Genomic DNA, 13,652 nt, shown 5'->3' with positions numbered 1-13,652 from the left:
CCCCCTGTCCCCCTCTGCCAGGCCAGGTTCCGCGGCGTGATCCCGATGTGCCGCCGTCTGCTGCTGCCGCGGCCCGGGAGCGCCACCGTCCCTCGTTGCGCGTCTCCTCCTCTGTTGCCTCGCCTCATCCCCTCCTTCGCTGCCCCGCTCCGGCCTTCGTCTCCAAGTCCTAGTTCAAGAAACCAACGCAACAACGGTATTTGAGGAAATTCTTCACCCAAATATTTGTATGTTTGAAAAAAATTGTTTGACAATGAGGTTGATCATAGTTTTTCTTATTGATTGTAGATGAACGCACTTGTTCAAACTTTTTTCGACGACTCGCCATCGGACAAGGATGAAGAAATCAATCTTGTGATGGCTATGTATGCAGACACGATGGCAAACAAGAAGCCGAACTGGGGAGGTTCAGTGCCTGGTCATCTTGTACTCCGTCGGAACAAGCAAGACGGTCACGCGAAGCTATTGGTGACTACTTTGGTGAGAATCTGGTATATGGTGCAAAGACGTTTAGGAGAAGATTCTGAATGTCAATGAGATTGTTCTTATGCATTCAACAAATAAGAAATGCAACTGGTCAACAAGGTCACAATAGTTTGAAAAAATATTGTGAGGCCGTGAAAATGTTTGCATACAGTTAATTCTATTGATGAATGGCAGAGAGTTTGCATTGACAGCTTATTTAAATTAACGAAGTCCATCATTGAGATATTTGGAGAAGAATATATTCGAGCTTCAAATGAAAGGGCACTGCAAGACTTCTTGAGATGGGTGCATCAAAAGGCTTTACAGGAATACTTGAAAGTATCGATTGCATGCATTGGGAATGAAAGCTTTGCCCTACAATATTACATGGACAATTCAAAGGAAAGGTTAAAGATGCAACTATAATTCTAGAACTTGTGGCGTCAAATGACATAGATTTGACATTCATATTTTGATTGTCAGGAGACAAAGAAGCATGTCGAAAGGATGTCGAAAGCATGGTACGAGAATCCTCACTTTGCTAGGAAACAAAGAAACATGTAGACAAGATGTAGAGCGGGGATTTGAGGTTCTCCAAACTCTTTTGCCATTCATGATCCTGCACACTTTTGGCATAAAAAAGGCTTGAGGCCATACCATGACCGCCTGCGTGATATTGCATAGCATGATATGATGACACACCACCAATTCAGCTAGAATGGGGTAATTCCAGAAATTTTGTTAATGCGTCAACGCATGGAGGGCCACACTGATAATGAGCTAGGGCCACAATGATCATGAACTAGTTGAGCATCGGTGGGCACTTCATGGAAACATCAGTTATGTTAATGTTGCCTTCAAATTATTATTAAGTATGAGTTCAATGTATAATTGTTTGAATTATTATGATGAGACATATAAATGTGTCATTATTTCAAAAAATATGGGAAGAAGTTTAAGGCCAGCCCCAAAACTAGATTTTTAAGGTAGCTCCAAGAAATCAAGTACACAAATCTTTATCTTTAATATGTGTGCAGTATCCCGCACAAACAGTAGCTTTACTAGAATTTTCATGCCGCTAATCTGATGAGTGAAAAAGAAAGACATGTACAAAGGCAAACACATTACTTCTAACTTTCCAACGATAGGTCAAAGAGACTGCCATGGCTGTAGTAAAGAGAAACAGCCTCAGGAACATATAATCACCTGATAGACATTCACTAGAATCTCCAAATGCACACATTTGATAAACGAAACAGTTCACCAAGTAGAAAATTTCAAATGAGGGTAGCAGAACTGCATGCATAACAAAGGTTTACCAACCAGGTTGTACTATCACAGAGTTACCAAACTACTCAAAGACAAGAGGACAGAGGTTTCCCAAAACTGATGGCGCACGGAAGCTCTAATCTCTCTTAGTATTTGATCGGGGCTAGGATCTCCAGCTGAGTTCCCAACTTCTCCTCGGCCGCCTTCTCGGCCTTGACGCGGAGCTTCGCCAGTTGCTTTCTCCTGTCGTAGGAGACCTTGGCCTTCTCCTTTCTCTTTTCCTCCAGCTCCTGAATACAGGCCAAAGAGTGATGAGAAACAGGGTATGCACATACATCAGCACATAATGAACAAAGCCTGGCAACAGGGGATGTACTGTAATGGTAACATTAGTCTAGAACTGAAGAGCCTCAGAGATCTTGGTGGTTGAGATCATCAAGTGGGATAAACCCATCAAGAGTAGCAAATATTTTGATAACATCACAGGCTCAAAGGAAAATAAAACCCCAGCAAAACTGTCGAATGAACTGAAACCCAAAACAGAGCAAAATCTATTAAGAGCACAAGATGGCATGGTCTGTCAGAAGTAGCTGGTTGTGATAATCATGAAGTATCAGTGGGAATCCAAACGATTTTCTTCATCACGCAGAAGCATGCAATTGACCCAATAGAACACAAAGAGCAACAAGGTTGTTAACAAAATAAGGAGTGCATGTACGACCCGTAATAAAGCAGTGCAAAAGTGCAAATGTAAGTGAGGAGAAGCCATGATCCGTCAGAAGTAGCTGGTTACACTAATCATGAAATATCAGTGGGAATCCGAACGATTTTCTTCATCACCCAGAATCATGCAACTCAACACAACAGAACACAAGAGCAACAATGTTTGTAACCACTGTAGGAATGCATGTACAGTCAGTGTGAAGGAGTAAATATGTGCAAATGTAATTCAGGAGATGGCATGATCCGTCAGAAGTAGCTGGTTATAATAATCATGTAATATCAGTGGGAATCCGAACGATTTTATTCGTCACTCAGGTCATGCACTCATCAGCCAGTAGAACATAAAAAAGGAGGATTCAAACTGCATTGCTAAAAGGTTTGCAAAAAACAAAGAAAGGAAACTATGGAATAGTCCTAAGGGAGTACAAATGTGCAAATACAATACAAGAGATGGCATGATCCGTCAGAAGTAGCTGGTTGTAATAATCATGAAAATCAGTGGGAATCCGAACGATTTTCTTCATCACTCAGATCATGCACATCTCAGCCAGCAGAACATCACAAGCAAAATACGTTACACAATGATTGCGAGCATGAGCAAACAAAATTCTTCAAAGTATTATGAAGCATGATCTATGACTGGATTCTTAATCGGTGGGGATCAGCATAAACATTTTTAAAATGCAGAACAAATAGTTTATCAGCACAAAAGAGTTTATGACATAAGCTGAACCCATATCTATTAGAGTACCAGAAATCAGGTTGAACTTCCATAGAATGATTAGTACAACTAGACCACTTTGGTTTAGCATGACAGAGAAGACTAATCTTAACCCACTGGGAGCAGTCGAACACTAGCAACTATTGAGTACTGAAGAAACAGCACAATGAAACAGCATACCCTGATGGTGTCGGCGTAGTTCCATCCGACCTCCTTGGAGAGCTGGCCGAGGAGGCAGTACCTGTGCCCAGGCTGCAGCCTCAGAACCCTGCAAAACCACAAGCCACGTCAACATCAAACACACATACAAGACGCACGCCAGGATCTAGAAGGCAGTCGAAGGCCGGCGTACTTGAGCGCGTCGGGGATGACCATGCGCTTGGTCCTGTCGTACGGCGGCGGGACGCCCTCGTACGCCTTGAGCCTGGCGAGCGCGGCCTCGCCCCTCGCGGTCTTGTGCGGAATCATACTGCAGAGCGCCACCAAACACGGCATCATCAGTACACGCAAACCCAAATGGATACGGGGACGGATCTAGGCGGCGGCGGCGTCGCCGGCGACGTACCCGCGGATGGTGCGCCAGAGGATCTTGGCCGGGGCGCGGAAGTGGATGGGGCCGTGGGAGGGCTTGGTGTTCATCCGCTTGCGGAGGAAGCGGAGGTACTTCATCTTCTGGCGGACGAGGCCGCCGGACATGCAGATCTCCTCGCAGCGAACCACCACCACGCGCTGCCCGTTGAGCAGCTCCTTGGCGACGATCGAGGCCAGGCGGCCGAGCATGTGGTGGCGGGCGTCCACCACCACGCGCTTGGCGCACACGCCGGAGCCGGACACCATCTCGCCTCTTACCTGGCGGCGGCGGCGCTACTGCTAGGGTTTGGAGTTCGGGGGTGGAGGCGGAATGGAGAGGAGTGCGCCGCTTAGGGTTTCGTATTTATAGATCTCCGCGTTTAGGGTGTCTTGCCTGGGCCAGTTGCTGGGCCTGTCCGGTCCGGGCCGCAGTGTTAAATGGGCTAGGCTTATTTAGATTTAAAAGGCTTTATGAGGTTGGAAAAAGTTATTCTTCGCTGACGGGCTTGCTGAATGATTTTGTCTGATATACGTACGGTTGTGGGTTCCGCTCAAAAAAAAAACGTACGGCTGTGGGTTAAAAAAAGAAAGGAAAACGCTTGCGTTGGGCGCGCCGGTCGAACGCTTCGGCCGGTTCCGCCCACGCACGCAGCTCCTAGCGATACAAATTGCGACACGTTAGGTGCGAGGGCCCACCTCAGCATCATCCTCCTCCCTTATCTTCCTTCTCGCGCCCGGCCCAGCTTCTTCTCCGCTGCGGCCCCCTCTCCCAAACACGGTGGCAATCCCACCGGAGATAAACTGCCACCACCGCATGTTGGCGACCTGGCAGCAATCTCGCCCAGACAAGGCAGCAAATCTCGCTGCCATCTTCCTTCTCCCTACTGCTTGGGAGGAACAAGCCAAACCTTGGACAAGCCACCACAAGGGACCAGCTGCTTTGGGACCCGGCAGCACGAAGGACCTGCCGACGACGTGACCTGCTGCCGCTGGGGGGAGGTTTGCTTCGAGCTGCCAGTGCTCGGAGGCTACCGCACGACCTGGCTGAACAACGGCATCAATGCTACAACCACGTATCAAAAAGCTACAACCACCCTGCAATGATGCTGCAACGCGTGAACACCGGAGCTACAACCAGCAAGGTGTGTCGACAAAGCTACAACCTTTCACCTAAAAAGCTACAACCACATTCTCTAGAGTTTCTACCCGAGTTCGCCGGAGCTGTAGCCAGGCAACGTCGTCATCAGCGAAAATGCTACAATCATCTGTCGCAGGAGCTACAACCGATCTGCGGAGATGCTACAACCACGCACACTGGAGCTGGAACCGGTGAAGTGTCGCCGACTAATGCTACAACCGTTTACGACAATGATACGCCGACGGTGACGACGATGTGTGTTTTTGCTACAACTGGCGGTTGTGAAAGCTACAATCGGCGTCGCTGGAAGCTACATCCGGCCATGGCGTTTTGTAACCGCCGGTTGCAGCTTTTCGTTTGTCGTCCATGGCTTACAGCTCCATAGTTGAAGCTTTTTTCATTGTCGGATGAAGCATTTTTCGTCGCCAGATGAAGCTTTTTTATCACTGGTTGTAACTTTTCTTTGGTTCTTCATAGTTTTCCGTCGTACGAGTTGAAACTTTTTTCATAGCCGGTTGAAGCTTTTTTCGTCAGCGATTGTAGATTTTTCCGTCGTCGGTTGCAGCACTGGGCATCTCCCCCGGCGCTTGATTTTTTTTGTTGCAAGCGGGGGATGAGCACCAGCGAGCACACCGGTGAGCACGCCGGTGAGCTCCTGTCATCGCCACCGGAGCTACAATGGTTGCCACGGAAGCTACAAAACCACCCTGCAATGAAGCTACAACTGCAGGGGTGACCGCAGGGGTTGACGAGGATGGCCGCCGAGGGCTGGGACCGGCGACCATGGCGGCCGGCGAGGGCGCCGAGGGTGGCGACAAGAGACAAGGAGGGCAGGCGAGGGGACGGCGACGAGGGAGAACGCGCACAACCGACGAGACGGGGCTCCTTTTTCTCGCGCTCGCGAGAGGAAGAAGATGAGCTAGGCTAGCACGATTTGGTTGGATAAAGATCCGATGGCTCAGGACGGGCCGATCCGACGGCTGGGGTACGACCAGCTGAAACGATTCGGCCGACGCACCGGCGCCCATCATCGCCCTAAAAAAACATGCCAAATGTTGTAAATGAAGTACTCCCTCTATTCATTTTTATAAGGCCTTAAAGATATTTCAGACAATGTGCAAAATAGCCTATTTTCAGTTGTCTGAAATGATTTATAAAAGTGAACGGAGGGAGTACTAAAAATACTCCAAATATTAGTTATGAGTATGTTCTAGCAGAATGAAAATGATGACCTTCGAAAGGACAATGTCATCTGAAATGAAAAACAAATGTGTCGACGGAGGAATTATTTGTACAAAGCTTTTGTCCATAGTTTAAATGGCTAATAATATTAGGAGAAACAAACAGGCTGGTTCAATTTTCTAAACTAAATTATTATTATTTTCTATCATAGATGATAATTTAATTTAATTAAGTTTAAGTTTATGATAGTTGGATTGCGCTATTCTCGTTTGCGTGAACATAGCTTTGCGAGCTTTGATTTCATGTTTGGCAAATTATGTTATGATCTGACTAACTCCTAAAACACACATAGAAACATTGCACGTGTCACAACGATGAATCCATACATGTTTTGTAGATCATAACAAAAAAAAACATGTAAAAAAGCAGTTCAAACACATGGGACGGTCGTACTCCGCAGCAATACTACTTTTTTAGAAGTGGTGTAGATGTTATCTAGTACTAGATTTTTTTAAGCAATTCAAAACAAATGGGATAAACACTGGAGTAGTACCATTAAGGCTAGCAAGAAAATGGGTACAAGAAATAAAAGAACAACACAGACCCACAGCAATGCCCTGTTAGGAAAAAAACCATAAAAAACTGGAAGAAAAACTGAACAAATACAAGGCGGTGACAAACAATTTTAAAAACTTAAGCCACCGTCTCAAAATTCATTCATATTCACTTGAGATCATCCGTACAAGTTATAACTGTTGGTACCCAAAATCCAATCTTCGATGCACCAACTTTTTCCATAACCCACGGTAAAATTAGTTTGGAGGTCAGGTATACAACAAACATGCTATAACTTCCCCTCATGTCTGAAGAATCAACACAAGATCAGTCTACTAGTCCGCCTCACTACATATTGGGAAGTTCAGGCACAAGTTAATGCGCCATACTCTTTACCAGCTATTTCAGCATAGAAGTCCCAATGTGGATCACTCTGTGTAATAAAAGGTTGACCAAATGGATTATTGCGAACGTAGCACTCAACATCATCTGCAAAAGCGAGTTTCTCCAGATACATGCGAAGATCTCCACCAGGACCTGCTTATCAGGAATTGTAATTTATATGCATCAATAGGCTGTAGCAGTGTAACAGGTCACTAGGTAAGTACATCGACATGAAATGGTGAATGCATACCCAATGAATTGTCGTTCCGGTTAAGATAGCTGAACGGCTGAGGAAAAATGGCAGTATGTGGCTGCATAACATAGGCATGAAAATATGCATTATTCAAATATGGAGATGAAACAGTTAAACAAGACACTGGTATATGAAAACAGCTGAGAAAATACCGGATTACGCAGAGCCTTGTAAGGAGAATCGTCCACAAGTAATGTATTGGAAGGTGAAAATTCCCCCTCCTTCCATGGAAGACCAGGTTCTTCCTTATTCCATAGTTTCTTCAATTCCTTCAGTACTATTGGTTTGTGCACGTTCTCCAGTGTGTTCCGTCCAGTCATTGTGCATTTATCCCTGGCCTGCCCATATGAAGGTCGCAAAACATATTAGGACCAAAATAACATACAATTGAGCATGCCCACCTACCACAGGTTCGTTTATGTTACATACCCAAGAAAACAGTAGGTATGGTTTGAAATCTCTCATAAGGATGTCAACAACAGAATCAACATTTTTCCTAGAAAAATTATAAACCCCACATTAGTAAACATGGAGCAATGAGGATTAATATAAATCCCACGTAAGTAAGCATGGAGCAATGAGGATAAAGTAAAACAAATTAGGATAATAAATCGTACCGTTTCCTTGAGGACCATACACCTAGCTCGAATTTTTTTATGCAGAAGTTGAGAAAATCATCACAGTGAGGCCTTCGGAAGACTGGTAGAAAGGTGTAGTGCTATATTAATATCATCTATCACAGTTCTATATCTGCATTTTCACAAATAATAATTACGGACAATTGTACAAGTAACTTTACCTAGTTTCCTTCGAACCTTTGCATCAGCCATGTGAGCATTGTGGAAATCTTCATTGATATCCGCAAGAAGGCCATTGAGATCTAGAATAAGAAGCTTTTTCTTCCGAAACCCTGTCAAGGAATCTCTTGGAGGGAAGGACATTCTAAGCTTTTCGCTATATGCCTGAGCTAAATTTGAAGGGCTTATCTGGTCATTGTTGTGATTTGTTGATAAGCAAGTTCGTTCTTTCTCCTGCATTTCATTCTTTACGGTACTGGTATGATCCAAATAGCTTCTTCCAAATCCATGCTCTGAATTCCTCCTGGCGTCTGATCCATACATGTTCATACTGTGATGAACACCTTCCCTAAAGTTAGGGTCTGGTCTTCCTGGCTGAAAGAAGTTTGCACCTTCATTGAATAAATACGACTGGTTCCTCTGAAATCCATGCTCTGAACTCCCCATGGCGCCTGATCCATAGATGTTCATACTGTGATGAACACCTGCCCTAAAGTTAGGGTCTGGCCTTCCTAGCTGAAAGAAGTTTGCACCTTCATCGAATGGATACGACTGGTTCCTCTGAAATCCATGTTCTGAATTCCCCATGGCGCCTGATCCATAGATGTTCCTATTGTGATGAACACCTGCCCTAAAGTTAGGGTCTGGCCTTCCTAGCTGAGAGAAGTTTTCACCTTCATAGAATGGATACGACTGGTTCCTCTGAAATCCATCCTCTGAGTTCCCCATGGTGCCTGATCCATAGATATTCATATTGTGACGAACACCTGCCCTGAAGTTAGGGTCTGGCCTTCCTAGCTGAAAGAAGTTTGCACCTTCATCAAATGGATAAGACCGGTTCCTCTGAAATCCATGCTCCGAATTCTCCATGGCGCCTGATCCATAGATGTTCATACTGTGATGAACACCTACCCTAAAGTTAGGGTCAGCCCTTCTTAGCTGAAAGAAGTCTGCACCTTCATTGAATGAATACGACCGGTTCCTCTGCAACCCATACTCTGAATTCCCCATGCCTCCTGATCCATACATGTCCATACTGTGATGAACACCTGCCCTTAAGTTAGGGTCTTCCCTTCCTAGCGGAAAGAAGTTTCTACCTTCACTGAATGGATGTGACTGGTTCCTCTGAAATTCATACTCTGAATTCCCCATGCCTCCTGATCCATAGATGTTCCTACGGTGATGAACATCTGCCCTAAAGTTACGGTCTGCGTTTCCTCTCTGAAAGAAGTTTGCGCCTTCATTGAATGGATACGACTGGTTCTTCTGATTTTCAGATGGTAAGACCTTTTCTATTCCAGCACTATTAACTGATGTATGAAGAATAGCTTCTCTCATATGTTTACCGGACCCGAAATTCTTGTGCTCTTCTGCGATGTTAGGCTGGGAAACATGATCAGAAGGTTTGGTAACATCTTCACTAACTGCACTCCGATAAACTTTTTCTTCAGTTGATGAATGTAGGCAGTTGGTCTTCACATCTGCATCAACTATAACACCTTGAAGTGGCATCAGAGACACATTACTGCTTGCCAGTTGGCTGGAGTGAAGCACGGATGAATCCAAGGATGTTGCAACATTCTCAGTTTCTTTCTCTTTAAGTGAACCAGGCAGAACTTCATCAAAGTTCTTTTGAATGGTACTGTCTACATTCAAATTTCCCCCATCCGTGGTCTCTGCGTTAACTACTGTGAATGAGTTTGTCAGGGATACATCATCTGGATTTTTCTTTAGCCTCAAACCCATGCATTTAGGAGCTTCTGCATTGTTCTCAGTAACCATCGACGTCAAACAAGAGGTACCAGCGCTAGTTGGCAAAGAAATATCATGTGAAGTGCTTGTGTTATGAACATGATTGCTATTCTCTTTTCCTCTGCTTCTATTCTTTTGCTTCTTCTCATCCTTCAAGCTGCTAGAGTTAAGAGAAGATCTGTTATTGTTTTCCTTCAATTCTTCCGAGATCCCTGCCAAATCGGCATTCTTCCTGTCTTCACATGCTGGATCCTCGTTCTGAAATCGATATTAACATTAGCGTTTCAAAGGGGATATTAACACTAGTACTTCCCACTTCCTGGTATGCTGCAATAATTACGAAAGCAACTTACATCGGATTTCTTCAAGAACTTGCTCCTTGCATCTTTAGTTTCCACCACAGAGATGTCACGTGCGTGAGATTTGCTGCCAGCACTAGGAGCATGTACTGCCTCTTTATTTCCAGGCTGAAAATTCCTCTTCCTTGTCCCATCTGAGTTTGCTGCCTGCTTGGAGGTAGTCTGCACTAAACTTTCACCCAAATGTTCTTCCGAAATCCAGGGTGAATGTGAATCTCCTCGAGTCGAAGTGGAGGTGTCATTGTTATTCTCCGGATTGCTAATAGCTGTGTCATGTAGTCCTCCTTGAGCATCAGCTTGTGTACTGTCAGTAGTGTCTGCAAATTAAGAGCAATTGAATGATGAGCCTGTCCTTATTCAACTATTATTAAATCTGAAATTCCCCAACCCAAGGTTGAAGGTCAGGTAAAAAAAGTACTATCACAACACAAGTAAACAACCGACATGCCCCTTTTTTTGTCCTGTGTCGTTTTGTACTCCCTAACGCTCTTATATTTCTTTACGGAGGGAGTATTAGATATTAGAAGATGTTAAGCTGGATCAAAATAAAAGTTCTCGCCTCATGTCTTACCACTTCCGTTTTACAGCACGCGCGTTAATCGGGGGTACCGCTGCTCCCGGGATCATTGATCCTAGCTAACATCTGCGAAGTCGTGTAACGTTGTTAAGTTTCTGTATTTCTGTCAGTAGGTTCTCTGGTTGTGGCTGATAACTGAAGGAGATGTTTAGCTGATCGCCAACTATAACGCAACAGAAAGAAAAAAACAGAGCAATAGCAAAAACAGAAAGGCTATCCTACGAAACAAGAAAGGGAAACAGGAAAAAGCAAGACCGTACACTCGTCCCACTTCAGTAGCTTACACGGCTTCACAAAATGTTGGCTGACTTGTTCGAACCGATCGAATTACTCGTCTATCTAGGACAACTATGAGACCGGGAGCAGCAATACCGCAGACAGATTAACGCGGCGTCCTGTGAAACGGAAACGAAACTTTTTCTGCGATTATCGCGACGGCAATGGTCGGAGGCAAGCACAAAACCCTCCTCCTGTCGGCCGCGCGGAGTCGTACCTGTGACGGGAGCGGCGCTGGCGGTGGCGGTGGCGGTGGCAGGGGCGCCCGGCTCCTCCGACGCGTCCGGGGGCCTCGACGGCGGGCTCGCCGCGGGCGGGGGCGGATCCATCCGGATCTGACGTCGGAGCGGAATGGAGAAGCGGGACAGAGATGCGAGGGGACGGGAGGGACGAGGAGGCCCAAAAAGCGCGTGCTGGCAGAGGCGGTCAGGAGGAGGCAAGAGGAGTGACGACGACGCCTCTTTTGGTGTGCAGCCTTGGCCTCGTGCTCTACCAAAGTCGTACCAATGGCGGAGCCGGAGCAGGTGTGTCGCCACCGGTTTGAATTGACCGCTCTCGTCTCTGGGTCCGGGCTGACCGAGGCTCCCGTGGGGCCGACTCGGGTGTAGTACGAACCGTTCTCGTGCCAGGAATTTCAGAAAAAAGGGACATGTTTTTTAGGTTTTTTGTTGGTTGTTGGTTTTGCAATAAAAATACGAGATGCCCACTTGGTTCGCACGGTAGAGGAGTTGTGTGGTGCACATCTCATGCCAAATAGCTAAATGGTACACGCCAACCCAAGATATACGAGATACGATCTGATTCATTGTCATAAAAATACAATTAAGGTATGCCATTTTTTTGAATTTTTTTTCTCAACGAGCTGCCACGGGTTTAAATTGTAGGCATGCATCATGAAGATGAAAATACGATAAAAGCTTTAGCGTGGAAAGAGTTAGAGTGATAATTGAAGGGTGCACAAAGCGGTCGATGGATCCTATGTATGCACGATATATAGTTGAGTCTGAATTAATATAGTGTAAGGGTATCTTCAACGCGGCACTCAAACCGCTCGTAACCGTCCGGACAAAGCGGTCCTCACGGTACCCCATCGGTTCATGACCGGTTTGCATGTCCGTTTTTTCACAAACCGGAAGCAAATTAGGTGGGGCTTTACGGGGTATCCGGATCGCAGCTACGCAGGACTCCAACATCTCCGGCCCACCCAAAACCCCGCCCCGACACTGCGTCTCCATCCTTTCCTCTTTCTCCGCATCCGCTTCCTCCCTTGTTGCCGCCATCGTTGTACCACCCCGCCCGCCCGCCAAGCCCTCCTAGACCTCCATCGCTACATGCGGTCGCCATGCCGCTTGTCCTCCGCCGTCAGTCCAAATCTCTCGTCCGTCTGCCCCGCATGTACCATCCGCTCTATGGGGGTCACCACACACGACAAGTATTTGGTGAAATGCCAGTGCTAATTTTTTTGTCCTTTCTTTGAAGCAATGGATTCGTATATGGAGTACAGATATGAGCACTGTGTGAGTCGCCCGACGAGGAGGATTATGCCGATGAAAGGACGATGGTGTAGGGGGTCCTTGCAAATGCGGAGCTTGTGAAAGAGCATGTTCTCAACTTCAAGGGATCGATCAAGGGTCATCGAGTGCTGAAAGTGCAACTATCCCTAGGTGGTTTTGGTAATTCGTAACAACATATAGCTCATTGAGCTAATACTATTTCAAGATAAATATTTCAGGGAAGCTCAATGATTGGCATGGCATAGATTAGAAATGTGGACCCTTCAAGATGCTAAGGACAAAGAATTGGCTCAAACTCAAAAGCTCAAGACTCTGCATTTTACTTTTAGTGATCCAAGATCACATTGAGTCCATAGGAAAGCCAATATTATTAAAAGGGGATGAGGTGTTGCTTAATGGCTTACTTGCTCAAAGTGCTTAGTGATATGCTCCAAAGCCCTCAACCACTTTCTCATATCCACCTATGTCCCAAACCAAAAGTCAAATTCGGCCCCACCAAAATTTTCCATCCGGCGCCACCGAGTTCTCTAGACATAGTCATTGCCACAAACCCTAATCAATTCGGTCACACCGATGGGATCTCGGTCTCACCGAGATGGGATTGCAAACTCTCTGTTTCCCTTCGTAACGTTTTGGTCTAACCGAGATGAGCGATCGGTCCCACTGAGTTCGCAATGCAAACTCTCTGTTTCCCCTTCGTAACGTTTCGGTCCAACCGAAATGAGCGAATCGGTCCCACCGAGTTTGCCTGACCAACTCTCTGTTTGCTTATTACCAAAATCGGTCCCACCGAGTTTATATAATCGGTCTCACCGAGATTACGTTTATGCCCTAACCCTAATGAAATCGGTCTCACCGAGTTGACATGTCAGTCCCACCGAAAGTCCTAACGTTCACATTTTAAACTGAATTGGTCTGACCGAGTTTTCTGATTCGGTCTCACCGAGTTTGGTAAATTGTGTGTAACGGTTAGATTTTGTGTGGAGGCTATATATACCCCTCCACCCACTCTTCATTTAGGGAGAGAGCCATCAGAACATGCCTACACTTCCATCATACATTTTCTGAGAGAGAATCACCTACACTTGTGTTGAGGTCAAGATATTCCATTCCAACC

The 13,652-nt window shown here is 45.8% G+C and overlaps 2 protein-coding genes, 1 long non-coding RNA gene, 1 other non-coding gene and 4 pseudogenes across 5 annotated transcripts; 1 reads left to right on the top strand and 7 right to left on the bottom strand.

Moving 5' to 3' along the window:
- Positions 1–1,686: 1,686 nt before the first annotated feature.
- Positions 1,687–4,102, bottom strand: LOC125530499 (60S ribosomal protein L13a-4). The gene is made up of 4 exons (XM_048694891.1): positions 3,744–4,102; positions 3,531–3,647; positions 3,359–3,446; positions 1,687–2,024 (listed from the first exon to the last, which is right to left on the bottom strand). The coding sequence occupies exons 1-4, from the start codon at positions 4,013–4,015 to the stop codon at positions 1,881–1,883; spliced, it is 621 nt and encodes a 206-aa protein (XP_048550848.1). The 5' UTR covers positions 4,016–4,102; the 3' UTR covers positions 1,687–1,880.
- Positions 2,141–2,223, bottom strand: LOC125530502. The gene has a single exon (XR_007292949.1). It is a non-coding gene; the product is annotated as a small nucleolar RNA SNORD24 (small nucleolar RNA).
- Positions 2,310–2,385, bottom strand: LOC125530506 (annotated as a pseudogene).
- LOC125530504 lies at positions 2,505–2,580 on the bottom strand (annotated as a pseudogene).
- On the bottom strand, positions 2,699–2,774 carry LOC125530505 (annotated as a pseudogene).
- On the bottom strand, positions 2,916–2,990 carry LOC125530503 (annotated as a pseudogene).
- A 329-nt stretch (positions 4,103–4,431) lies between the features above and the next one.
- Positions 4,432–5,406, top strand: LOC125530501. The gene is made up of 2 exons (XR_007292948.1): positions 4,432–4,890; positions 5,023–5,406. It is a non-coding gene; the product is annotated as an uncharacterized LOC125530501 (long non-coding RNA).
- Positions 5,407–6,723: 1,317 nt separating this feature from the next.
- LOC125530500 lies at positions 6,724–11,565 on the bottom strand. Of its 2 annotated transcripts, XM_048694892.1 has the most exons (8): positions 11,239–11,558; positions 10,163–10,485; positions 8,060–10,067; positions 7,878–7,959; positions 7,690–7,756; positions 7,413–7,598; positions 7,258–7,318; positions 6,724–7,160 (listed from the first exon to the last, which is right to left on the bottom strand). In XM_048694892.1, the coding sequence occupies exons 1-8, from the start codon at positions 11,348–11,350 to the stop codon at positions 6,988–6,990; spliced, it is 3,012 nt and encodes a 1,003-aa protein (XP_048550849.1). In that variant the 5' UTR covers positions 11,351–11,558; the 3' UTR covers positions 6,724–6,987. The 2 variants fall into 2 exon arrangements, 1 of the variants encoding a protein (XP_048550849.1); XR_007292947.1 differs by lacking the exon at positions 7,690–7,756 and having other exon boundaries at positions 6,873–7,160; positions 11,239–11,565.
- Between the last annotated feature and the right edge of the window lie 2,087 nt (positions 11,566–13,652).

The sequence above is a fragment of the Triticum urartu genome, unplaced genomic scaffold (genome assembly GCF_003073215.2).
Source record: "Triticum urartu cultivar G1812 unplaced genomic scaffold, Tu2.1 TuUngrouped_contig_6366, whole genome shotgun sequence".
In the NCBI taxonomy this organism is placed as follows: Eukaryota; Viridiplantae; Streptophyta; class Magnoliopsida; order Poales; family Poaceae; genus Triticum; species Triticum urartu.
Note: the sequence above shows the minus strand (reverse complement) of the source record. Positions and strands in the feature narration are given on the sequence as shown.

Coding starts and splice junctions, on each gene's coding strand:
- LOC125530499 (XM_048694891.1), bottom strand. CDS start 4,015: ATGGTGTCCGGCTCCGGCGTGTGCGCCAAGCGCGTGGTGGTGGACGCC. Junction 3,648..3,743: donor CTCTGGCGCACCATCCGCGG/GTACGTCGCCGG, acceptor GGCGCTCTGCAG/TATGATTCCGCACAAGACCG. Junction 3,447..3,530: donor GTCATCCCCGACGCGCTCAA/GTACGCCGGCCT, acceptor GTGGTTTTGCAG/GGTTCTGAGGCTGCAGCCTG.
- LOC125530500 (XM_048694892.1), bottom strand. CDS start 11,350: ATGGATCCGCCCCCGCCCGCGGCGAGCCCGCCGTCGAGGCCCCCGGAC. Junction 10,486..11,238: donor CAGCGCCGCTCCCGTCACAG/GTACGACTCCGC, acceptor CTTAATTTGCAG/ACACTACTGACAGTACACAA. Junction 7,757..7,877: donor GTATGGTCCTCAAGGAAACG/GTACGATTTATT, acceptor TAATTTTTCTAG/GAAAAATGTTGATTCTGTTG.